The sequence below is a fragment of the Amblyomma americanum genome, unplaced genomic scaffold, assembly GCF_052857255.1.
Source record: "Amblyomma americanum isolate KBUSLIRL-KWMA unplaced genomic scaffold, ASM5285725v1 scaffold_428, whole genome shotgun sequence".
In the NCBI taxonomy this organism is placed as follows: domain Eukaryota; kingdom Metazoa; phylum Arthropoda; class Arachnida; order Ixodida; family Ixodidae; genus Amblyomma; species Amblyomma americanum.
In genome coordinates, this window is record NW_027526899.1 from 833285 (window position 1) to 860672 (window position 27388).

The 27388-nt window shown below is 45.4% G+C and overlaps 1 protein-coding gene across 2 annotated transcripts in view; it reads left to right on the top strand.

The window, feature by feature from the left end:
- The window catches only part of LOC144112592 (uncharacterized), a 29073-nt gene extending 4223 nt beyond the window's left edge, over positions 1 to 24850 (top strand). The window contains exons 2-4 of one of the 2 annotated variants that reach the window (XM_077645387.1): positions 12634 to 12733; positions 18241 to 18426; positions 23898 to 24850. In XM_077645387.1, coding sequence (XP_077501513.1) covers positions 23906 to 24538 — 633 coding nt within the window. In that variant the 5' untranslated portion in view covers positions 12634 to 12733; positions 18241 to 18426; positions 23898 to 23905 and the 3' untranslated portion in view covers positions 24539 to 24850. Of the gene's footprint in view, positions 1 to 12339; positions 12734 to 18240; positions 18427 to 23897 lie in introns of those variants that run through there. The other variant, XM_077645388.1, reaches the window with a different exon arrangement.
- The last annotated feature ends 2538 nt before the right edge of the window (positions 24851 to 27388 follow it).

Consider the following 27388-nt stretch of genomic DNA (forward strand, 5'->3'; position numbering starts at 1 on the left):
CAAGATAGCTTTTAACTACGGACTATTTTTTTTGTCATAGAGAAATTTCGTGCGGTGGTCCTGAATGGGGCGAAGCTTCACTGTAGACATAGTCAACATGCTTCGCTTGTTTTCTTATGTCTATCAACACTATTTCTATGCTGCAGAAGCCATCTTTATATCTAAAAAAACCCATTAAATTAGTGACGTGCTTCGTTGAAACACCTGGAATTATTTGAGTTCTGGTCTGGAGTAACTTGTCTCGAGCTAGTTGAAGGCTGATTCTGCTCTTTGGATCTTTGCGCATTAACCAACTGTGCATGCATGTGCTGAACCTCTGCATGAGAAGCAAGCCGCCGCGGTGGCTCAGTGGCTATGGCGCTTGGCTGCTGACCCAAAAGACGTGGGTTCAATGCCGGCCACGGGAATTGAATTTTGATGGAGGCGAAATTATAGAGGCCCGTGTGCTGAGCGACGTCAGTGCACGTTAAAGAACCCTAGGTGGTCGAAATTTCAGAAGTCCTTCACTATGGCGTACCTCATAGCCTGAGTCTCTTCGGGTGTTAAACCCTCGTAAACTATTAATCATCTGCATGATAAGCAAGAGTTCTAGCAAGGCACGATTAGACAGAGGGCCTCTTTGGGAAACAAATGAGCGAATTAGTGTGTGTTGAATGTATACTGTCCCAATTCTCTTCTGTGGTCAGGTGTCCTTCAGAAATGTGCAGCACAAACCACTGGTTCCTGTCGAACTGTTGCGTAAACAGGAAGCAGTTTCAGCATTCCACAAAACTCTTTGGCATAGAAATCATGCATGTCTCCTACCAAATGCATTTCTACATCTTAAAGGGACCATGAAATGACATACCGAGGTTAAGAAAAGCACGAGTGATAGGTATTCTATCAGTCGTCATCGCACCGCAAATATATTTAAGCCACCTTCGTTAAAACTGAAGGTCATCATCATCATCATCACCAGCCTTACTACACCCACTGCAGGGCAAAGGCCTCTCCCATGTCTCTCCAATTAACACTATCCTAAAGAAAAAAAATCCGCGTGTCGATGGAATTGCATAACCAGGCCTGGAGTGCGGCCTGATCTCGGTGACCAGAACCGACAACGCACTCTCGCACCAGAGCAGGATTTGGCCACCCTGGTGTAGTACTTGGCCACAACCTTCTATGATCAAACCAAAACTGAAGGTATCGGCGATTAAAAATGGTGCTCCACTTCGTATCCCTCAACTCATACACGCCGATGTTCCAGAAAAAGAAAGATAATAAAAACAGGCTTGGACTCTACCCCTGCACCCCATCCTGCCCACTCGCCCACATACGCTCTCTCAGCATGCCCGATGACGTCAGTAGGCTTGTCCAGACTGCCCTTTAACGTCATTGAGGTAGGGGATATGTGGTGAACAGTCGCCGTAATCGGTTCCGAGCTGCTGCGATAAACAATTAAAAATATTATTTGTAAATTATAAGGTCCACACAGATTTGATTCAAATACTCACAAAGACCATCTCTGCAGATCTGTTGCATTAGAATATGACCATCAGAGTCATTCCAGGGACCCTCTAGTACATACTTGACTGTGAAGAACTGTTATTACCCAAGGCCATCTTAACTTCACTAATCCGCCCTTGAAATCAACATAGTTCTGCCATATTATCATCGTTTGCTCTTACAGTAGGTAAACATCTGAGCGAACGGAATTAGGGTTTTATTAGACTTTTTAGCCTTTGTTCTTGAGTTTACAGTCCAATCTAGGCCAACAATCGCAAGCTGTTGAGAAATGACGTTTCTGTTATGAGTACATTGATATTCAAGGCGTGTAAATTTACATCTGCAGTTGCAGTAATGTGTGGTGTATGCACACACCTGCACCATTAGCACTACCTCCAGATGCCTTTCCAATGCACGATTGCCTGCGTTTACAGATGAACAATGCCCTTGTGTCTTTGGGGCTTTTCACCTGCATATGTGACTAGGCTTTGCTTCACTTTGCAGGTATCAGGGCCAACAGAGAGAGTTAAAGGAATACAGGAAGCCTAAGGGAGGTCCTCCAAAACAGCTGCTGCCAACTATGCTGTCCCACAATGTTTTGCTCGTATCCTTTATTGTTGCATATTCAGTGATTTGCATGCGCAAAGATGAGTGCATAACAAAAAATGTGGTGGCGCTTTGGGCAGGATTACTTCATCATCGTCATTAGCCTGATTGCACCCACTTCAGGGCAAAGGCCTCTCCCATGCTTCTCCAATTCACCCTGTCCTTTGCCAGCTTCTGCCACCGTATGCCAGCACACATGTTAATCTCAACCACCCACCTAACTTTCTGCCGACCTTTGCTACACTTGCCTTGTCTTGGAATCCACTGTTACCTTTAAGGACCAGTGGTTATCATGCCTTCGCATTGCATTACCGTGGCTAAAATGCCATGGCAGGGATTGAGAAATGCCGTGCGTGATATTATTTGGAGCCCGTAGAAAAACATCATGTTTAGAACTTTGTAATCATATCCTGAAGCACAGTACCAGGTGTACTTTTGTTTTCTATCCTTATTTGAAATCTGCCTGAAAGAGAACAAATGGGCAGCTACATATGCTAAGGCTGTTCTTGACCTCGCCTTTTATTCATTAGACCCTTTAGTATTGCTCATATCCTGTCTTTGCTCATGTACCGGGATCAAGCTCCAACTTGTTCCACTGCTGTTTGTTTCTGGTTTTCTTTTTAGCATCCTTGGAACCTTCTGATGAGACTATATGTCATGATGGAATTACATTAAAGGGGCCATGACAGCCTATTTTCACACATACCCTGCTTACTGCATTTAATTATCAACTTGTTAATTTAAAATTCCCCCAAGTTTCAGTTGATTCTGTGGGATAAATATTTTTAAAATGAATTTTTGCCGTTTCTTCAGCGAACTGCTTGCTGGTCTGGCAACTTGTGATTGCTCACGTCACAGGGACATACCCATCCCGCGTCGTCTGCTGCGTGCTGTTGTGCTGTTGAGGTGCTTGCATACACACCGTACACGGCGGTCGCTCGGAATTTTTCTCTTTTTTAGCTTATCGAAATAAAATGCATTTTCAGTGTTTTCTTTTTGGTAGCCCTCAGCTTAGTACGCGACCTGAGTGATCCTTAAAAAAGCGGACTTACTCGTGGCACCCCTTTTCTGTTTGTTGAGGAAAGAGAAATCGGTGGACCCTTGCTTTATTATTTACGCTCATAAACATGTTATTTTTATGTTATGAGTGTAGTTTCTTTTGAGCAGTCAAGCTCTCCTGTATGTGAAAAGCGGCATGTGCCGTGCATGCCGTCGCCGATGTGCGCCATGAAAGCCACTGCGTTTTGTAGCTGGCTCCCAATTTCTTGTCCGCTATGCATCGGCTCGATAATTAAGCTCAAATCATCACAAGGTGGCACTAGAGTAACCTTGGGGCGCGAAAAGAGCAGAGGAAAGTGCCGAATGAGACGACTTCCCTCTGCATGTGTGCATTTGTAAGTCGAACACACATTCCCTTCGGCTCGTAGAACCCTTTTGCAGGAACCAAGTCGCTTGCAAAACCCTAGGCAACTTGAATGCTTTCACTGCCCGCACCGATGAATAATCTCCGCCGTCTAAATGAGTGCTTGGAAATAATAGTACATCATTTAGCATTTACTGTGCGTGCGCATTGTGTCCTGGGAATGCGACGATCACGGCAACTGCAGTGCCGCGCTGGGGTTGTTTACATAGCTGTGTGCAAATAGTATGGCTCGTTTGCTTGGCATAAAACGCAAGGTGGGCTCTCCTTATCTTAAATATTACATAGTATTGCTCACAAATTGTAGTTTTACTCATTTACATGCTATGATAACACTGCAATAAGTGCTGCTGATGCTATATCGCCTGCCTGGGAAACGCTTCACATAGGACCGGCGCTTCCTGCAAATTGTATTTGCATCCTTTTGTGTCATCAGTATATTTGATTTTAATGCGCTTTTGCTAAAGTTATGTTCAGACATTACTTGAATTAATTTAAGCAACCAGATTTGTTGTCCACAGTCGTCGCCGGCGGCTGCTACCGGCTGGTTTTCAGCACATGCTATACAGACTGGGTTACATATCGGCACTTCCGCCTTATTGTACTCGCACCCTGCGATGTAGGCAGTTGTCGCTTTGAGGGCACTGTGGCCAAAACTATGCTCGACAGCTATTTTCAGGCGCTAAAACTTGCGAATTCGCTTTCCGCAATCACCGAAATCGCACACACGAATCCTGTTTACTCGCTAGGCCTCGTCACAAAAGGGGCTGGCGGTCCACCGTTGGCCGAAATTCAAGCATCTGGCAGGATTTCCCCACTGATTAGTAAGGAAGTAGTAGTAAGTGTTTATTACCCTGTATCTGCCATCACGGTGGCGGCAGCACCTGAGCTGGGGCAGTGGAAATAAAGGATAGCAAGCAGTATGAAGGAATTGAATGTTAGAAGTGAGGGGATAGCAAGAAAGGGCATAGGGAGTGGTCATATATACACTATTTACAAAGGGTAACAATAAAGGTGTCCAGGTTGTGCGTATGTACAGTCAAGAAAGAAAAAATAAGAACGCGTGCACAACACTTTGCCCGCAACACCTGAAGTTGGGTGCCCAGCTGTTAATCGTCCTAGGCAGTGTATCAGGAGCGTTTGGTCACTGCGTGTCACTACCTGGCGCAAACAGACGGGACGTCAAGCCCGTCTCTTCAAGAAATGCACAGAGGCTCACCAAGGTTCGCTCACGGGTGCGCACACTGCCCTGCGGCCACAATAGCGTATTGAGCGAGTCCAGGAGTATGCCCAGTGCCCTGTAGGCTGCGAGCATATCACGACGAGCGTCGGTGAAACGCGGCACAGCAAAGGAGCAGGTGCTCCAGTGTCTCCACTGCACTGCATCTATCACACATATCACTCGTCGCGAGCCCGTGACGCACTCTTCGTTCCCCAGGCCACGCGCAGCCTATGCGCGCGCTGAGGATCATTACGCGTTGGGACCGCGAAAGAGCTCGGCAGCCGTTGATGTTGGTAATACGCTCACCTGCGGCGGTGCGTGGGTCGGGGTGCTGCCATCGGAGATGTTCATGGATGAGCGCACGCACGTCCTCCAGCACAAGGGGGAGATCACTTGGAAGTAGTTGGTGCGCGACGGTCGTGAGTTGGTTGGCCTCCTCATTGCCAGCGATGCCGCAGTGGCCGGGCACCCACTGTGCACGCACAACGTACCTTCTCTGTGCTGGGCACTCGATGCTTGTGCGAACGACACCCACTAGTGGGGTACCACGGCCATTGCACTGCAGGCGGGTGAGGGTGGTGCGGGAGTCGCATAGCAGAGCACTCCTGGGTGGCGGAGGGACGATGGAGAGCAGCATGTCCAGCCCGACCCAGATTCCCATGAATTCCGCCATAGTGTAGGAGCCCAGGAAGGTTGCGTGTTGCTGGCTGTGCAGCTGCAGGGTGTGTATGGTAGCCGCCACTGCGAGGAGCGGCTGTCACGGCCCACTGAGTCGTCGGTGCACACGAGGAGATGGTCATGAAGCTCCTCGTGTATGACGGCTCTGGTCAGCTGCTGCACAGGAGGGGTTTGCTCCGCTTTCCCGTGATGCCGACAATCTCTTGCTGTATCTCCGATGCAGCAGGCCAGGGCGGGCAATGGCCGTAGGGGGGTGCGGCTTCTGTTAGGCGCTCATATTCCTGCAGCGCCGCAGCTATTCGTGAGCGTGGGTGCGTGCGCATCCACTGCAGTAGCGAGCCGCCGTCTGGTGCGCATGGGAGCCGGTCTATGTAATGCCACGTTCTTCACGCTGCTTGGAGCTGGAGCGGCCACGCTTCTGCCTTTGCCAGTGTTGCTGTGCACTAGGAATTTTTCAGCACGCCGATTCACACGCGCAGGGACTTGCAGTGCTGGAGCTCCAGTTTTCTCCAGCAGGGTTTGCGCACCAAGACGAGCGGTAGCACGTAGAGTGCAGCCCCCAATCCTGCGGCGTTGTACAGTCGCAGCGCGGCTTGCTGGGTGATGCCCTGTCCTCGAGTGGTAAGCTCGTGCACGGCGGCGGTGATCCTCTTCATCTGCAAAGAGGACTTGGTCGCAGCGGGGCGGAAGGAAAGGCGCCGGTCGATGGCCAGGCCAAGGTACCGCGCCGATTTACGCCAAAGAATCGAAGTCCCGTCCAGTGACTGTGGCGTAAGGTGCGCGCGCGAGCGCGAAACGCAAACCATGGTTACCGATCTGTGCGCGTCCAGCGACAGACCTAGGCCGTGCAAGCAGGCGCCATTTGCTGCCAGCACTCCCTGAAGGCACTCCTGCACATGGAGCGCCTCGCCCGGTGGCCGGCCCCCGGCACCACAGAGCAATGTTATCCGCGTATGTGTACATGTACACATGGTGTCGGCCGCTCGTGGGGAGGCAGGCCGGCACCGCTGACATGGCCACATTAAACAGAAACGGTGATAAGACAGAGCCCTGCGGCACGCCCAGTTCCACCAGACGAGGCTCGGAGAACTTACCCCATACTCGTACTCGCATGGTGCGCCCGCTCAGGAAGCATGAGCATATTGCAAATGGTTCCCGTTCACACCGGCTCCCTCAAGCACCGCGAGAATTGGTGATCGGTGGACATTGTCAAAAGCTCTCGAGACGTCCAGTAGCAGCAGCAGCGTGACCTGTCCTGCCACCCTGGCGTGCTCCACCGCTGTGACGTCCGACGTCGAATCAGCCGTACACCGCATCCCACGGAAACCCGTCTGCCGCTCCTCAAACAAACCAAACCATCCGCAGCTCACTCGTTCAAACGCTGCAACGCCATATGCTCCATGAGCTTACCCGCCGCTGATGTTAGTGCCACTGGTCGGTATCCGTTCAGTTCCGTAGGTGAGCGCCGTGGCTTTCGAATAGGACAGACGACAGCGGTGCGCCAGTCCTCCGGTAGCTCCCGGCGTTCCCACACCACGTTAATCTGCTGCAGGAGGATCTGTCGTTGCTCCGCATCCAGGTTTCGCAGCATTTGGTAGGTCACCCCGTTCAGTCCAGTCGCCGATCGGCGGCGACAGCGCTACAGCACGTTGTTCAGTTCCGTCACGGTGAAAGGCACGTCACACGGACCTTCCAAGGTGACGGGAGAGGGAGTGGCACCGCTTCTGAGGCTCTCGGGTGCAGCCTTGCTAGCTGCACCTGCGGGGCTGTGCGGCATGAACCGGTCGGCAAACCGCTCTGCGAGGTCTTCGTAGCTTTGCCTTCTGGATATAGCCAGGTGAGCAATCAGTTGATGGTTCGCCTTCGGTTCTGGGATGCACCGCATGGTGTCAAACAGCATCCGCAATCTGGCGTCTTCCTCCATCTTTTGGCATAATGAAGCCCACTGCCGACGGTAGTTTGTTGGCGTGGCGGCGCGCTGCCGTGTCCATGCGGTTGTAGACCGTCCAGTCGGCAGTTCTGTCAGTCCGTCGCGCCCTTCGCTCAGCGCAGTCCCTTTTCTCGCGCAGCTCGAGCAGTTTGTTGTCTGGTGTGGACTACCCCGCTCTCACCCCTGCTCTTCTGGTGGCTGCAAGGGTGCTCTGGACCAAACTATTGAAAAAGGGGGTGTCTGAGGCGGCCGCCTGGTCTACAGCCTGTCTGAACGCACTCCAGTTGACGATGGAGTATGAGTGTGTGGCGTGCGCCTCCGCCGCAGTGGGTTCAATCAGAATTGAGTAGTGGTCCGAGCCGCAAAGACATGATGATTGGTGCCATGTCACCTCGATGCTTCTGGATGCAAAGGCAACGTTGATGCAGGAGTTGGGTGTTCCGCGTCGTCGAAAGGTGGGCTCGCTGGTGTTCAATGGAGTGAGTCCCAGCTGCGTTGCTGCGTCATGCAGGCCGTCTCCTTGCGCAGAGTGGCGCGCACTGCCCCACGCACTGTGAAGTCACCGCAGATGATTTGGTGCGAGGCACAGCACGAACTCACTGCACGAAAACATAGCGCGTTCCACGAGACAGCTGGGCGCACGTAAACGCAGGCCATCGACATGTCAACACCACCGATGCGCACTGTCACCACAACACACTCCTGGGCATCGGTTGTCGCCGCAGCCGGCCCGATGAGAGTTAGTTGTACATCCCGCCGCACATACACCGCACACAGCGATTTCCCAGGCCCGTGGGAGCAGTCCACACGGCACTTCAGCACAGGACATCTCCTCACAAGTCGTTGCCGAATGGTAGCCGACATAGCCGGGTAGCCGTCGTTGGGGCTCCCCATTGTGGACCCGCACATATGTCTCCTGCAGCGCGATAACCTCCGGTGCTTTCAGCGATTCACATGCGGAGCTCAGAGTACCGTGCTGCAAGAGAGTAGACGTTCCACTGAAGGATTGTGGGGATCCGTGGTGGATCCCGGCGACTAGCCATGCTTTTCGGCATCCTGTCGAAGAAAGCCTGCAGCTTCTAAGCAGGCCCGGCGTCCTTCTGATCCCTCTGGAAGCAGGGACCTGAGCGCCCGCAGGGCGAGCTTCAGCTTCAAAGCACAGCAAAGTTACCTCCAAAGCACAGCAAAGTTACTTTGAAAGGCGGCCAAGGGAATTCTTGCTGGAAAATGATAATGTGGGAACTCTCCCTCTAAGCTGTAGACTCCCGCAGTACAAAGGAAGCCGGTTTAAATCCTTCACTCTGAGCTTGAGGCCTAATGACGGCTGCTGCCAAATCAATGAAGATGTCATTCTCATAGAAAATTTTGCCCATAGAGTGTCTGATGGAGAGCCGTGCATAGTTGGCAGGAAGTTCTGTGAAACGGAACCATTGTACAAAAGCCCGCTTGACTCTAGATGGGTTGGCATTTCAGTTGTGAGCAAACTCTCCTCAATAATGTGTTGGCCTATTGAAAATGTGAAAAAACTGGTGAAGATGCCGTACAAAGGCAAGTTTGTACAAAGCCTTGCCGCTTTTGCACACAGCATAATTTCTGGTAGTGCATGCACGAAGGGTCTAAAGCTTCCTAAGAAAGGCTGTTTTTTGAAACAAGCGTGGACTTGGATATCATTTGGGATGTTCATCTGGTCTGATGGCTCCTTGAATTTCGTTGCACAGTGTGCTCTCTATTTTCATTGTGACAGCTTTACAACTCCTTTCATTTGATTGTTTCTTACAGTTTTTGTGGTGAAGTACCGTTCAGCATGTCTAAAGCATAAGGATGCTTAGCACCAGTATTTATGCTGGGACTCAGCTAGATAAGCTGTATTCTGGTCCTAAAATTTTAGCATCTTTGCGCTTTAGTTTTTTGCTCTGTGGGCGCCTACCCAGTTCTTGTATGCGCTTGGAGCGTTGGACTGCAGTTTGTCTTATGTGCTACCTTGTAATGTTCCACTCATGCACATGTGCTGCTGTTTATATGGAAAGTGGCTCGGTCTTTTCTTGCTCTGAGAACAATAAAAATTCTAATTTTGTTACCTTGTTAAGAATGCTGCCAGCATTCAGCAGAACTATGCCGAGCTACAAATTATTTTCACTTTTGGAAAGTGATTCATTATGGTAGTCACTTGCTGTTGCTGATTCGTTATGGTTTTTCCAAGCACCCTTACGTTGGGTCCGGCAAAGCAAACGCTTGTTTCGAGTGTCATCCAGAGAATACAAATGGTCATCGATCTTCAGCTTATCGTTAACCAACGATACCTTTTGTCCGTTCAATCTCTCGACAGCAACGGACTTCCACAATTTCTTGTACAACTTGTACAATATCTTTTGCATCGTCATTGCTGATGCTAACAGATGTGCCTTTACGTTTCTGACAGTTCTTAAAAGCACTGTCTTTTTCTTTGGAGTCATAGAATTTCTTAATTACTGGTCTAGTGGCATAAATGATGTAAATGTACTTTTCTCAGCTCCTAATAAACTTGGTAAGGTGGGGAAGAGAAAGCGGGAAGATTTGAGACAAAAAGCGCATGCAATATAAACCATGCGAATAATTTCGTTTCCTGCAGGTGGGCGTAATATATCATATTCCCTTTGGTTTATAGCCTCGCTTACATGAACCAGACAGGCCGTCGCATTGTCAGGCTCATAGAACACAAGACTTCTTTGGAAAAGAACGCAAACCTGGCAGAACAATACAACTTCTCAAAATCCAGTTGTAGGTTCAGTGCCGTGTTAGTCTCCACGTTCTTTGTCCTGCTGTCCTGTGCTACTGAAAAAAGCTCGTTATGGATTACCAACTCGCTCAATATACCACTCTTCTGCTCTAAAGTTACATATGCTAGGGGCGTTGTTTTCAACTCGTGACTCTAATGGCATTCGTGCATCCTTTGACACAAGGTGGTCAAAATTTGTTGAGCAACAATGCTGAGGGTGATTGCATTTTTGCCAGATCTAACGGCCCGGCACAAATCATCGTAACCACATGTCTAATCGGGAAAGTTCAAAGGTTAGCTATGAGCCATCATAAATTAGAATCATTTGACGAAGTTGGTACAATGGTACGATGCTACAACTAAAAAAAATAACACTTGGCCATGGTCCGTGCCATCACATATTACTTGGCTAACCGATCACAACAATACATGAAATGAGCTTTTTAAAGTTTGATATCATTAAAGAACCTGATATCAAAACACTCGAGCATACAATTTCTTTTTCTTGCGATTAGCTTCTTGTTTAGGTAACAAGATAGCTTTTAACTACGGACTATTTTTTTTGTCATAGAGAAATTTCGTGCGGTGGTCCTGAATGGGGTGAAGCTTCACTGTAGACATAGTCAACATGCTTCGCTTGTTTTCTTATGTCTATCAACACTATTTCTATGCTGCAGAAGCCATCTTTATATCTCAAAAAAACCCATTTTATTAAATTAGTGACGAGCTTCGTTGAAACACCTGGAATTATTTGAGTTCTGGTCTGGAGTAACTTGTCTCGAGCTAGTTGAAGGCTGATTCTGCTCTTTGTATCTGTGCGCATTAACCCACTGTGCATGCATGTGCTGAACCTCTGCATGAGAAGCAAGCCGCCGCGGTGGCTCAGTGGCTATGGCGCTTGGCTGCTGACCCAAAAGACGTGGGTTCAATGCCGGCCACGGCAATTGAATTTCGATGGAGGCGAAATTATAGAGGCCCGTGTGCTGTGCGACGTCAGTGCACGTTAGAGAACCCCAGGTGGTCGAAATTTCAGAAGCCCTTCACTACGGCGTACCTCATAACCTGATTCTCTTCGGGCGTTAAACCCTCATGAACTATAAGCCATCTGCATGAGAAGCAAGAGTTCTAGCAAGGCACGATTAGACAGAGGGCCTCTTCGGGAAACAAATGAGCGAATTAGTGTGTGTTGAATGTATACTGTCCCAATTCTCTTCTGTGGTCAGGTGTCCTTCAGAAATGTGCAGCACAAACCACTGGTTCCTGTCGAACCGTTGCGTAAAAAGGAAGCAGTTTCAGCATTCCACAAAACTCTTTGGCATAGAAATCATGCATGTCTCCTACCAAATGCATTTCTACATCTTAAAGGGACCATGAAATGACACATTCTGAGGTTAAGAAAAGCACGAGTGATAGGTATTCTATCAGTCATCATCGCACCGCAAATATTTTTAAGCCACCTTCGTTAAAACTGAAGGTCATCATCATCATCATCACCAGCCTTACTACACCCACTGCAGGGCAAAGGCCTCTCCCATGTGTCTCCAATTAACACTATCCTAAAAAAAAAAATCCGCGTGTCGATGGAATTGCATAACCAGGCCTGGAGTGCGGCCTGATCTCGGTGACCAGAACCGACAACGCATTCTCGCACCAGAGCAGGATTTGGCCACCCTGGTGTAGTACTTGGCCACAACCTTCTATGATCAAACCAAAACTGAAGGTATCGGCAATTAAAAATGGTGCTCCACTTCGTATCCCTCAATTCATACACGCCGATGTTCCAGAAAAAAAAAGATAATAAAAACAGGCTTGGACTCTACCTCTGTACCCCATCCTGCCCACTCGCCCACATACGCTCTCTCAGCATGCCCGATGACGTCAGTAGGCTTGTCCAGACTGCCCTTTAACGTCATTGAGGTAGGGGATATGTGGTGAACAGTCGCAGTAATCGGTTCTGAGCTGCTGCGATAAACATTTAAAAAAATCTATTTGTAAATTATAAGGTCCACACAGAGCTTATAAATTTGATTCGAATACTCACAAAGATCATCTCTACAGATCTGTTGCATTAGAATGTGACCATCAGAGTCATTCCAGGGACCCTCTAGTACATACTTGACTGTGAAGAACTGTTATTACCCAAGGCTATCTTAACTTCACTAATCCGCTCTTGAAATCAACATAGTTCTGCCATATTATCATCGTTTGCTCTTAAAGTAGGTAAACATTTGAGCGAACGGAATTTGGGTTTTATTAGACTTTTTAGCCTTTGTTCTTGAGTTTACAGTCCAATCTAGGCGAACAATCGCAAGCTGTTGAGAAATGACCTTTCTGTTATGAGTACATTGATATTGAAGGCGTGTAAATTTACATCTTTAGTTGCAGTAATGTGTGGTGTATGCACACACCTGCATCATTAGCACTACCTCATGATGCCTTTCCAATGCACGATTACCTGCGTTTGCAGATGAACAATGCCCTTGTGTCTTTGGGGCTTTTCACCTGCATATGCGACTATGCTTTGCTTCACTTTGCAGGCATCGTAGCCAACAGAGAGAGTTCAAGGAATACAGGAAGCCTAAGGGAGGTCCTCCAAAACAACTGCTGCCAACTACGCTGTCCCACAACGTTTTGCTCGTATCCTTTATCGCTGCATATTCAGTGATTTGCGTGCGCAAAGATGAGTGTGTAACAAGAAATGTGGTGGCACTTTGGGCAGGATTACTTCATCATCATCATTAGCCTGATTGCACCCACTTCAGGGCAAAGGCCTGTCCCATGCCTCTCCAACTGACCCTGTTGTTTGCCAGCTTCTGCCACCGTATGCCAGCAAGCTTGTTAATCTCAACCACCCACCCAACTTTCTGCCGACCTTTGCTACACTTGCCTTGTCTTGGAATCCACTGTTACCTTTAATTACCAGTGGTTATCATGCCTTCGCATTGCATTACCGTGGCTAAAATGCCATGGCAGGGATTGAGAAATGCCGTGCGTGATATTATTTGGATCCCGTAGAAAAACATCATGTTTAGAACTTTGTTATCATATCCTGAAGCACAGTGCCAGTTGTACTTTTTTTATCCTTGTTATTTGAACTCTGCCTGAAAGAGGAGAAATGGGCAGCTACATGTGCTAAGGCTGTTCTTGACCTCGCCTTTTATTCATTAGACCCTTTAGTATTGCTCATAGCCTGTCTTTGCTCATGTACCGGGATCAAGCTCCAACTTGTTTCACTGCTGTTTGTTTCTGGTTTTCTTTTTAGTTTAACAACATCCTTGGAACCTTCTGATGAGACTATATGTCATGATGGAATTACATTAAAGGGGCCATGACAGCCTATTTTCACACATACCCTGCTTACTACATTTAATTCTCAACTTGTTAAATTAAAATTCTCCCAAGTTTCAGTTGATTCTGTGGGGTAAATATTTTTAAAATGATTTTTTGCCGTTTCTTCAGCGAACTGCTTGCTGGTCTGGCAACTTGTGATTGCTCACGTCACAAGGACATACCCATCCCGCGTCGTCTGCTGCGTGCTGTTGGGCTGTTGAGGTGCTTGCATACACACCGTACACGGCGGTCGCTCGGAATTTTTCTCTTTTTTAGGTTATCGAAATAAAATGCATTTTCAGTGTTTTCTTTTTGGTAGCCCTCAGCTTAGTACGCGACCTGAGTGATCCTTAAAAAAGCGGACTTACTCGTGGCACCCCTTTTCTGTTTTTGGAGGAAAGAGAAATCGGTGGACCCTTGCTTTATTATTTACGCTCATAAACATGTTATTTTTATGTTATGAGTGTAGTTTCTTTTGAGCAGTCAAGCTCTCCTGTATGTGAAAAGCGGCATGTGTCGTGCATGCCGTCGTCAATGTGCGCCATGATAGCCGCTGCGTTTTGTAGCTGGCTCCCAATTTCTTGTCCGCTATTCTTCGGCTCGATAATTAAACTCGAATCATCACAAGGTGGCACTAGAGTAACCTTGAGGCACGAAAGGAGCAGAGAAAAGTACCGAATGAGACAACTTCCTCCCTGCATGTGTGCATTTGTAAGTCGAACATACATTCTTTTCGGCTCGTAAAACCCCTTTGCAGGAACCAAGCCGCTTGCAAAACCCTAAGCGACTCGAATGCTTTCACTGCCCGCTCCGATGAATAGTCTCCACCATCTAAATGAGCGCTTGAATACAATAGTACATCATTTAGCGTTTACTGTGCGTGCACATTGTGGCCTAGGAATGCGACGATCACGACAACTGCAGCCCCGGGCTGGGGTTGTTTACATAGCTGTGTGCAAACACTACTGCTCGTTTGCTTGGCATAAAACGCAAGGTGGGCTCTCCTTATCTTAAATATTACATAGTATTCTCACAAATTGTAGTTTTACTCATTTACACGCTATGATAACACTGCAATAAGCACCGCTGATGCTATATCGCCTGCCTGGGAAACGCTTCGCGTAGGACCGGCGCTTTCCGCAAATTGTATCTGCTTCCTGTTATGTTATCAGTATTTGATTTTAAAGCGCTTTAGCTAAAAATACGTTCGGACATCACTTGAATCAATGAAAACAACCAGATTTGTTGTCCACAGTCGACGCCGACGGCTGCTGCCGGCTGCCTTCAGCGCATATCGGCACTTTCCCCTTATTGTACTTGCACCCTGCGATGTAGGCTGCCATTGCGTTTAGGGTTCTGTGGCCAAAATTACGTTTGACAGCTATTTTCAGATGCTAAAGCTTGTGAATTCGCTGTCCGCAATCGCCGAAATCGCACACACGAATCCTCCGTACCCACTAGGCCTCGTCACGAAAGGGGCGGGCAGTCCACTGTCGGCCAAAATTCAAGCATCTGGCAGGAGTTCCCCACTGAATAATAAGAAAGTAGTAGTAAGTCTTTTTTAAAAATAATAATAAAAATGGAAGTTAAAAGATTTTTGGTGACCCTGGCATCTGCCATCACTGTGCTGATGGCACCTGAGCTGGGGCAGCGGAAATAAAGGATAGCAGGCAGCTGTATAAAGAAGTGAGATGAAAGAAGTGAGGGGACAGCAAGAAATGACATAGGGAGTGGTCATTGAGACACTATTTACAAAGGGTAACAATAAAGTTGTCCAGGTTGTGCGCATGTACAGTTAAGAAAGAAAAAATAAAAATGCGCGCACAACACTGCACACAACAGCTGGGTTGGGGCTCCCAGCTGTTTCTCGTCCTAGGTAGTGCACGCGGAGGGTTCGGTTCGGTCACTGCGCGTCACTACATGGCGCAAAATAGACGGGATGTCAAGCCCGTCTGTTCGAGAAATGCTCAGAGGCTCACCAAGGCTTGCTCACGGGTGCGCGCACTGCCCTGCGGCCACAACAGCGTCTTGAGCGAGTCCGGGAGTATGCCCAGCACCCTGTAGTTACGAGCATATCGCGACGAGCATCAGCGAACATGGCCATGCGAAGTAGCAGGTGCTGCAGTGTCTCCACTGTACCGCATCCATCAGGCACATCACTCGTATCGAGCCCGAGACGCACCTTTAAAAAAACAATGCCTGCTCACCTCGCTCGTAAGCAGGCCATTCTAAGAAAGTGTGAAGATATGAAATGCAGCTGCTCGGTTCGCTTTTTTCGATAAGGATAAGGTGCACAAGCGCAGTTTTTTTTTTTGGCCGTCTATTCACCGGGCGGGAAGCTTTCACTCGGCCGCACAAGCCCAGGCGACGGCGACGAGCGGCACCGTCGTGCGGCGTTTTCTGCCCGTGTCGCTCAATTGCCTCGCTGATATGTTCTATGCGCAGGCGCCAAATGAAAGCACATCTTTGATGGTGCACGCACATCGCATATGTCGCCGCGGCTAGCATCAGGTACAATAAGTTATAAAATTCTTAAGTTTATATAATGTCGTACCAGCTAGTCCCCCACCACACTCTGCCAGTTCACACTAAGTTCACTCTTACACTACTGCGATACGGGGTCGTCTGTCGTGCTGGCGTCGTCGTCGGTTTAGCTTGACAGACCAGTGCGTCAGTGATGACATTTGCATACCGACCAGCCAACCGACCGCCGATCGCCGCCCCATCGGCCTAGTGTAGGCGGACCCTATACCTATTCCGAAGAATAACTGCGTTACTATTATTAACACCAAATTTCAGAAACTGAATCATAAGCTCTTGTATTAGTTACTGAAGCATAAAGCTGCAATATGAAGAACGACGATGTCATGGCCCCTCTAAGAGTTTCACAGTTGTAATCAAATATTGAGTGATACATTGGGAGCAGAAGCATTTTCTCTGCTGCTACTGAATAGGATATATGCTTTATTTTATTTTGTTTTGGGATTAGTGTTTGTAAATATTCTGTGTAAACACTGCTGGTTGTAATTTTTCTTGTGTTCTCTCGGCACGTTTAATTGTATCCGTAGCATTGGCAGCAACGTGTTAAACGAACCGACAACTCACCAAAAACAAAACATATCATGAGAGTATGATGGGAATTAAAAGATCTCTATTCATATTGTAAAACTTAAGCACTGTAATTAGAGAAATAAGGATCTGTAGTGTAAAATTGGCATAGGAATAAATTGTAGGGGACACTTAAGCTCTGCCTTCCGAGTGACCAATAATTAATTTAGCTGCCATGTGCCATGGTATGCAGTTTTCTCAATACCCAGTGGGCAGGTTGTGATGATGCCATAAGGTCACATGACCTAGGTGGCCCAGCTGTCTCCTAGGTTATTTTCTGGGGACTGCCTGGCAGACCCATGCCCGTGACTTTTCGCTCACAACGCCGGCAGCACAGATAATTGATTTTTGGGTGAACGGGGCCTTTAGCCCTGTCGCGATGAGAACGCATCATACCTACTGAAGCACGATCCCGTGGTGAAACCTTGGTGTTATCGGTATATCCCATAACATGACCACACCTCTGTAAACTATTACTTATTTCTGGATAAGATGTGTCCATCATATCTGATTATAATTTATGCTCTCTCCAATGCACCTTTCGAGCAATGCTCCCTTCACCACGGTGGCTTAGTGGTGAGGGCGCTCGGCTACTGAGCCGAAGTTCATGGTTTCGAACCTGGCTGCGGCAGCCACGTTTCGATGGAGGTAAAAGGCAGGAGTACCCATGTACTGTGCAATGTCAGTGCACATTAAAGATCGCCGAGTGGTCAAAATTATTCTGGACAGGACTATGGCAGCTCTTTCTCTTTCTTCTTTCACTCTCACATTCTTTCCTTCCCTTGTGGTGTGGTCCTGGGTGTCCATGACATAAGTGAGACAATTAGTGTGCATTTCCTTTCCTCAGAAACCATTTTTCAGTTTTCAATTTTTGCATCACTAATGATGTGCTTTCAACTTTCATTCCTAGATGGTGCCACAGTGCTTTACATTTCTTGGTTGACATGGTAGCCATGTTCCACTGAAATTTCCAAGGAGGTACACATCACTGTACATAACAACTCTGGGTGTGGAGACTGAAATGGTCGCTATGTTCTACCATCACTGCCTAATTAATATTTGACGGCTGTAACTGTGTCAGCTTTAGTTCATTATTTTTTTCTGGTGCATGATTGTCGTCATGCTCACTGATCATTGTTTCCAGCATAGGGGCACATGAAACAGGCTCATTGACTGTTTGAAAAATTCCTGGTAAAAACTTTTTATCGCATTTGTCACAAAACCATTGTGGAGTCGAACACCTTAGACAGTAAGCTTTTTGTTGTGGTGAAAAAGTATTGATGCCTAAAATTAAGCTGTCGGTCTTATTAAGAGTGTCTGTCTTTCCATGCTCTGTAGGTGGAATTCTTTTCCTCGTGTTTTGTATTACACATTTAAGTTGCCATGGGCTACATTTTTCTGTTCAATGCAAATAAACTGTTACCTTTTTTTACTGGTTTTGTCAAACCCCTGAAAGGTAATGTAATTGTCACTCAAAATGTGTCATTCTAGTTCAAGCCAGGCTGTGTTTTTTGTATTAATGTGATGACACCTAAAGAAAGTACCTTTTTCAAGCTTTCTCTGGTGGTGCTGCAGATCTGCTTGCTTTGCTAGTAGAACTTGTTGCTAGTAGAACTTGTTGTTTCTTTCAACATGAACCAACTCGCCCAAACTAGAGTTTTACTTGACCATATTTCTCCTACAATGGGCCCTTTCCTCTTCCGAAGCTTCCGCACCAAACCTGCCATTACGTGTCTCAACCTGATTGCCGTCTGAACGTGCCAGTCTCGAGTGGTCTCCTACTGTTTGAAACGGAAAATAGTTCCTTTGGAGGTTCAGTCATTATTCGGAGTTCTGCAGCCATCTTGGGGGCACGTCAGGCGCGTCTGCAAGATACTCAAGTCTGAGTTGGCGTCAGTCTTGTCTTTTGTGTGCCTTCTGTGTCCCCGTTTCTTGCGCCATTACCAGTTTTTGCTCTAGGCAGGCCGAAATTTTGGCTTAAGTTATTGTGTTGGGGGACATAATGTGGTGCACACAAACAGATACTTTGCTTACATGAATTGGTTTAATACCAATCCTGATGACACTGCAGAGCGAATTCAGGAATGAACATATGCGCTACGGTAGTGTATAGGTTGCAGGTGAATTGGATAAAAATTGGGTTTTTTTGGGCCTTACCCCACACTGGGGCTCTGTCGGTCTGCTACCGGTGTTTTGTACCTTTTAATTTGGTCACAAGGTGCATCCACTTCTCTAATTCCTTATGAGTTATTTTACAGCTTAGTTGCTGGCATCAGATAAGTACCAACGCTCTAGCAAATAAACCTCTTGCTTTAAAACGGGGTTCCACTCAAAGGCCTTCCCTTCTTGCAACAAACGTGTTGAGGGGGCAACAAAATGGCCCCATTGGCCTAACAGTGAGTGCGTCCTTTCTACCTGTGTATCTTTCCTCTAGTGTATGCACTCTCACTTTAAAGGCAATGGAGATGTTTCCTGTTTCCGGTAAGACTGCAAGGGCTCCTGTATTGTTTGTTGTTTTCATGCTGGTGCCTTAGCAGTTTTACTGCATTCAACTAAAGTACTGTATTGGCCTCACCACTGATTCATGTGGCAGAAGGAACAGTGAACCACTTATGACTGGAAAGGCAGAACAACCACCGTGCAGGGGATTCAATTAAGGGCCTTCTTTCTAGCTGCCGGTGCCCTTTATTTATGTGCACAATGAGAAATGAGTCTCTTCGCTGGCATTGTTGCAGTTGGCATTGCACTTGACTTCTTTCTAGGTAAACCAAGCAAGTTGTGCACCGTGAAGTGGCACTATTCGAACATTCCAGTCATTAAGCACTCGTGTTGGATGTATGAACGGCAGCTGTTCAGTGATTTAAGTGGCTGCTAAGGGACTTTGGTTAGGATATCACTGTTATGTTCTCCCCTGGAGATGGGGAAAGTTGGAGAATTTTTTTTTTAAATGCATGCTTCTACACTTCAAATCTGTCCTGTAAATATCTGCATGAGTTAGGTTACTGTGCGTGTGCTAAAACTCTAGTAGATCAGGAAGCATAGGGACTGCAGAGCAGAATTCGATAGAGTGGCGTGACTTTGAGGAACAACCGTCTGATGCAGTGTGTACCATGAGTCGTTTCGGTAATGCTTTATTGTCAGCAGTCCCTACTTGCAGCACCAATCAGGTCTTGACACTGAAAAACGTTAAGAGTGGGCACAGGTTACAGTCTACCACTGAGCGGTTTTGAAAGTGAAGAGTTCCTTTCTACCAAATGAATTTGTTTTGTTATCCACTATTACGCCACAAGAAATATGCTTCTACCACTTCTATTGGACATGACTAAGATATTATCATTGTTTATACTGGAAGCAGCTCTGCTTGCGGCATCGTGTGAGGCTTATGCTGCTTTGCTCTGCCTATTTTACAAGACAGTGCAGACAAGCCAAGAAGCGCCTGCTGTCGGCAATGCGCCTTTCTGAACAACTCTTGCGAACATTAACATTTCCAAGTGTTTCAGTGTTCTTGGCCGTTCAAATGCATTGTCTGGGCAATCATTGTCTGGGGTTTGCACACAAAACAGTACATCAGGCCTTGTCTTTTTTGCTCTATGAGTACAGCCAGATCCCTTCCCCTTCCAAGTTCAATATGAACTTGAGTATTGGAATACACAAAGCATGCATACAAAGAATGCTGCTATGGCTTTGAAGCTTTGCTTCTGCATGAGCTAATTTGCTGTTCTTTATTTTGCAGCATTATAATCAATGCTGAGAAGACAAGATGCTTGCGGAAGAATGTTTTGAAATCAACTGCGGTCAAGCTGTATGCAAATGCATATAGCTTATTGCTCACATTCTGTAGAAGAGCATATTCAGTGATCCAAAGGAGTGAAACTCTGCAGGCAAACGAAATCAGTCTTCAAATCCAACATGCCCAGTCACCAAGGCTTAAATTACAAACATTGTAGAAGATACCTTATGTGGCATGGCACTAAAGCATACAGCAAATGTCATGTTCAAACCTACGTAGGCATATCATAAGCAAGATGCCTATAGTACTTTTTTTTTCTTGTCCATTATCTTTCCTATCTTTTTGCGTTGAGAACTAATGGTTAGTTCACAGTAATTTTTTTGTGTTTTGTTGTACAGTCATTTCTAAAGCAAGTGTTCAAACATCTCTTCTTGTGGCACTGCAGTTTGTATTTTACTTCCACTGTTTTTCTCTGCTTAATTTTGCAGGCTGATATCGAGCCAAGGGGTATATGCTACCACAGAAAGAAATCTTCAATACCTATCCTCATAGGCTCAATGGCCTGATGTTCATAGTCTGTAAAATAGCTTGTTTACAGACCTCAGTGCGTGGTGTATATGGACAAATGGGGTGCATGATGCCTTTTCTATCGAGAGCACAGATACTGGGACATCAACGATGGTTATTGTTTAAGATATTATGGGCAACATGGTCTAAGCATAAAGAAGGGTATACGTATACAGGTCACCTTGTTGTCATTTGATGGAGCACAATGCAAGCAGAACATAATCTTTCAAGATATTTGCTGAAAGAATAAGGTTCAGTAAAAGAAATACATTCTGTGCAGTGAGTAGCCATTGAATGCATGTGCCTTTGGTCAACCATCCTTGAGATCTCGCTTCTGGTGCTTAAGGGCCTTTAATTTTTCGAAATGTCTCGCCTTGACCTTCGTGTTACAGTGACATGCGAGTGCATTTCTCATTTTGTTTATTTTCTCTGCTGTTTCTTGTTTTTTTCCTTTAGCCATGGTTGAGGCTTTATGATCAGAGCATCTCTGCCAAAGCTGCAGTAACAGCTTTTATTGCTGCTCAGCCAGATATTCAGTGCTGAATTATAACCTGTTCTGTTTTACCTGAAAGCCATAATTGGTTGCTAATTCAATGTTCGCAATATAATCTGCTTTTTTGTGGTTGGACATAGATGTCTGTTGATATTTTTCATGTGTATAACATTGCTGACACTAGCTGGCTAAGTAATATCTATTCCTACATGCGTTTAACACAAACCTTGACATTTATTTCATTTCTAGGTTTGTGGCAATATGTGTCTGCTTGTGTAATCAAGTGTTGCATTCTTATCTTTAGATGCATTTTTATTAAATTTTGTGTGTTAACATGGAACCGTGCTTATTTCTATTACAATGTGTATGTTAGTTTCATATGTGACAAAGTATGAACCAGCTTTGAGATGAGAGGGTTTTGCACTCTTACGGTCTGCTAGTAACCATGAGCTTTTTGCTGGCTCAAATGCCAACTGTAGGGAGAATTCAAAGAAGGAAATTTCGCTTCACAACTATGCTATCTTTAATCCCTCCAGTCACAGTTCGTTTTTATATGCACATTATATTTGGTGTCTGGTGTCCAGTGAAACGGAGCAGCGAAGGACTGACTTTGCAATGCGACTGAGCCAGTTCCACTCGGCCAGCTGTAGCTATCACGTCACTTCAGGTTTATCCAGACCATAACCACAGCCTTTTTTGTGTGCTTTCATTTGCTTGTTTTGCTACCTTTAGTCCTCTAAAGGCCTAAATTGTGATTTGTTTAGATAGTTACTCATCTTGTGACAGGAATGAGTTTGAGGCCTTGAAGTTAAGTCATGGTACAGACATATGAGAAGCTGTAGATATTGCAAATAGGAATGGTTGTGTAAATATTTGAAATTTCTATTATAAATATAATATGTTATTCGGTTTATATTCAGTTCAAGAAATTAGTATTTAACAGTTTTTGAATGTTGGAAAATTTTGAAATACTTAGCAGAAATCGAATACTATGCTGACTTTCGTTAATCCATTCATGGCAAAACCAAAATATTGCCAAATTATCTGAATATTAAGTTTAAGGTGTCTGTCAAGTAAACTGTGCAATGGAATTTGTTTCTGTCCTTCATCGGGTGGACCGTTATCATACGGGCACTGATTGGCTTGGACATCAGGCAAAATTCTGCTAGTGGGTTGGTCACATCACATGAACTGAGAACATGATGGGTAACCACCTGCTTCAAACAATCATAGATTGAGAACACATCTTTTCATCACCAGCAGTAGCCTGACTACGCCCACTGCAGGCCAAAGGCCTCTCCCATGTCTCTCGAATTAACCCTCTCCTTTGCCGGCTGTGCCCATGATATATCTGCAAGCTGCTGAATCTCATCAGCCCACCTAACTTTCTACTGCCCCCTGCTACTGTAGCAACAGTAAAAAAAAAGCTATGGAAATTTCCGTTGGTACTGATTGGACATTCCAATTGGTTTTAGTTGGATCTTCCAATCGGTTCCAGTCGTGTTTTTATCCAACCAACCAGTCAACCTCGCTAAATCCAACTGGACCAACAAATTGGATGCATTAGGCCCTAGCAGTTAGTGCATCCAGAAAATATTCACGAAATATACCTCACAATAGGTGCAAAATATTTCTACAACTTAACATATTATGAATATGATAAACGAAAACTGATTTGTGATTATATTAGAGAGACACTGTCTCTTGTTCTTCCAGTACACCGAAACTGCACAGTTGTCACAGGCTTATCACTGCACATTGAGCTTCGTTGCAAGGCTTCACTGCATTTTTTTTGTCAGTGATGTGGAAGGGGGCATTTTATAACAACCTTTGAATAAATCGGTAATTCTTCCAGTCCCTCGAAACTGGAATTAATCAGGTTTTGCTACCCATAATGTTACCTTCAATTGTTGGATCATATGAATTCACTGATTTCATTTTGTTACTCATATTGCATGATCACATCACCTGTTGCGTATTATTAAGGGGACATGTTTGTCAAAAAGCGGCGATTTTCATTTTAAAAATTCAATTTATTTTTTTTTACTGTGTCTAACTTTCATCTCTCCTCTTTTACATATAAAAAGTTCAGAGCTGGAAATCATCCAGAAATTATTAAAACACTCGGTTAATGCTGTTTAATAAAACACTATACATTTCTGTGCACACCATCGTATTTTGTACAGTGTTGAGTCAGTATAGTGTTTTATATTTTGGTTGCAAAGGCCTGAACTTTTTGAAAAAGAACTCCGGGCAATGTTTGCTTATTAATATTTCATAACATCTTTTATTCATATTCAATATTTAAATATTTGCAGACTACAATAATTGCGCATTTGGGTTGGTGGGAATTATTTCTTTGCCATGTTCCTTACATATATCCAAGAAGTTGGAAGATTTACTTCCACTGGACAGTTCTTCTCGACTGAAGGGCCCAAACTCTGCATCCAGATGTTTGCTGGAAAATAAGATATGACTTGATACTAAATTTGGCTTTTGTTTCCTTGTCATAAACAAGCTCTGGCATCTTGGGCCCTAGGTTTTAATGCAAGTGCTCTTGTTTTGAAATGCAGGATCAGTCATGGCAGACCAGAACGTTGGCGTGTTTCCTGGAGAAATTCCACCTGATGAAAAGTGCCCGGTCAACTACAGTGTGCCATTCATTAGTACAAGCATGAGTACTCACCGGGACAAGCCCACAGGCAAGCAGATTCACCAGTGCACCCACTGCGGCAACATTTTCAAGCAGAGATCACACCTGGTGGAGCACATTCGCACCCACGCAGGCGACCGCCCGTATCGTTGCAGTTACTGTGATAGCGCATTCGTTTCTAGGGGCAGCCTGGTCAGACACCTGCGTACCCATACGGGTGATCGTCCATACCGTTGTGACCACTGTGGCAGCACATTTTCTATAAAGAGCAATTTGGACAGACACCAGCGCACGCATACGGGTGATCGTCCATACCGTTGTGACCACTGTGGCAGCACATTTGTAGAAATGGGCCACCTCGTAACACACGTCCGCATCCAGACTGGTGAGAAGCCATTCCAGTGTCAGCTGTGCCCCATGGCCTTTGCACAAAAGGGATCCCTTGTGGCACATGTGCGGTCGCACAAGGGTGAAAAACCATTCCAGTGTGACTTGTGCTCAAAGGCGTTCTCAGTTAAGTGGAAGTTAAAACACCACAGAGACAAGACACTGAAGGAATAGCAGTGTTCCATGATGCCCTTTGGAACGCGTTTTGGTAGCTATCCTGTTGTAACCAGATAGCAGCATCCTATCTGGGTGACCTATGAGAAGCGTGCTATGCTGTCATGGTGCTCGACTGCTGTCCCGAAAGACCAGGGTTTGATCCTGGCTGTGATGGCCGCATTTCAATGGAGCCGAAATGTTGAACGCATGTGTATTGTGCGATGTCGGTGCACGTTTAAAGGACCCCAGGCAGTCGAAGCTACCGGAGTCTTCACTGCGGCGTCGCTCGTAGCCTGAGTCGCTTTTGGATGTTAAACTCCATAAACCAAATGATACTCTATGTCCGTAGTTAGTTTAATTTGCAAGCATTGTTTAATTTTTAATGCTGACACTACACTGGCACTGGGCTATTCCGTATCTTCTTTTGGAACCACTAGCCTACTATGCTTCCAGACTTATGTGGACTAGAGCAAATTGTGACACATAGGGATGACATCACTTCCCAATAAAGAAAGGTTTTCAGTGATAATGTGTCCAGGATTTATACCTCGTGTTCGCAGCTTTCCAATGAAGATCAGAAGAAAATCTGGCCTTATTGTTTATTGAAATTTATTCCCCTCAGCACACTTGTGTTGCTTAGATGTTTTATCACTTTACGGATTCCTATTGAAGCAGCTCTATTGACATAACGTCAAAAGAAAATCTGCTGTGTTGTTTTTTCAGTGTGGCACTCTGGTAGTGCTAGCAGAATGTATGAGAGAAGAGAACAAAAGATTGCATGGCTTGCTTCAGTTTTTAGGCTTTAAGAACTAATCTTTTTAACCAAAAGCACGAAAAAGTTTCACTGCACTGGTGTCACTTGTCAGATTGCTCTTTCTGTGCTGCGTGCAAATGGCATATTTTGTGGAATATTGCAGCCTATTCTCAGCCTTTTTGTCAGAATAGCAGTTGTGCTGGAATTGTGCTTTGAGTTAGCTTCTTCGTAAGGTGTTTGTGTTACTGAACCTAGCCTTGTCATATTTTCATTGGGTGTTTATGACAAGAAGGCTATACGGTTTGTCACCACTGATGTCAGTGTTTCTGTAATTGCTGTGAATCATCATAGGCTGTTCAGCTGATGTGCTTGTAGAAACAATCACTTCGTAGCATCGAGAAGTCTTTCAGCATGTTTTCTGTTTACATTTTATTTCTTGTGTGTTCTTGGTTCCTTTGTAGGAGTGTTTTGTTACACCTGCTGCCAAATGTCGTCTCGGCATTCTTGCTGTTTGCAGTGCTTATTTCCTTATTTGTGCTCTGTACATTAAAACTCAAAAGCATTGGTACTCTTTGGTTTCCCATCTGTGTAAGTGTTAGCCCTCCCCATGATTTCTGGTGTCACTAGCTGCATTGGTCAGCACTATGCCTGCAAGATTACTACTCTGTGGTTGCATTCCCTCACAAGTGACACAAAACTGGACAGATATATTTTGTTGGTTTGGCTTGGAGAAAGATGCTTTCATTCTTTGCATCAGCAGTCATTTACTTGAGTTAGGGTTGGTAACATTTGGACGAGCAGCAATCAGAACTGCGTACTTAAAAATTACTCCCCAAACTGTGGTTTCATTACTGTAGTCTGAAACACTTGTGGAGAAATACAGTGCAGCATTTGTAGAGTGCAGCTATAATCTTGTTTGACATGTATGCTGGTCATAAACTAGCATCATTGTCTTTACTTTATTGGGCAGTGTTAGCTGACAGTTGCACTGTATTGTTTGTAATAAAACGGGTTATGTGGCTCTTTCTTGCTATACTGATGTGTCTCCAGCAGCAAAAAAAATGCATTTATTGCCAAGAAAATGTGATGAAAAATGTTCTCTCCACCTGATCCATACTCAAGACATCAGGATCAAAACAGATCCGCAGTGACTGCTTATAAGAGAATGGCAGTGTACCCTCAGCGATCCACATGAAAAAAATTGTCTTGATGCACTGCGTGTTTGCTTGCAAAGACGGCTGCTAGTGGTGACACCTATATGTTATGTTGGTAGTGTGGTGATATATCGATTTGTGTCGGATTCAAATTGTCTTATGTGTCCCTTTGGTGTGCTATTTCTTGTTATCATCAAAATTAAGTAATTTTCAGCCTCAATAGTATTTTCATGCCTTAAGAAAGACAATTTGTTAGTTCTTCAGTGCAAACCACTGGATGTTTTGTTGCGGAAATGTGGGAAGTTATGTACACACTGTCGTAATTAATGAAAACAGCAACGCACATAAGCCGCGACTCATAAAGTGAATATGCAACGCGTCGCGTAAATAAATTTTTTTTGCAAGTGCACATTACGCTTGACGTTGAGAGTAAACAAATCGTTTTACAACTGGCCACAAAATATGTACGCAGAAAAATGGCAGATGACTTGCTACCCCGCTCACTGTTTTGTGAAATAATTCATTATGTGGCATAAACAATCTAGCTTATTTGTAACTTGAAGGATTCGAAAATCACCTGAAACAAAGAAATTGCTGTTAGATGCTGTCCACTCTCTGAAAAAACTGAGTTCGCTTTATACGCAATCGTGCCCATAACGTGTCAAAAGGTTAAAAGTGTATTTTAGAGCGATTTGCTATTCCACTTTGTAGCAGACAAGGGTAAAAAATAGGATACACAGAGATACCAGATCATTATTGTGGCACTTTATGCTTCACCATTTTTCTACGTTTAAGCATCTCCTATTTCTGCTTGACAAAATTTGAACTATGTTTTGGAAATTCGTCAATACTTGATGCATTGCTTCTCTTTCAGTGGCAGATAATTACTGTGGAAACATTTATCCTCTGGAAAAAAAATCTGACAATGCTTGCCTGACATGCTGAGTACATTGTGACCAG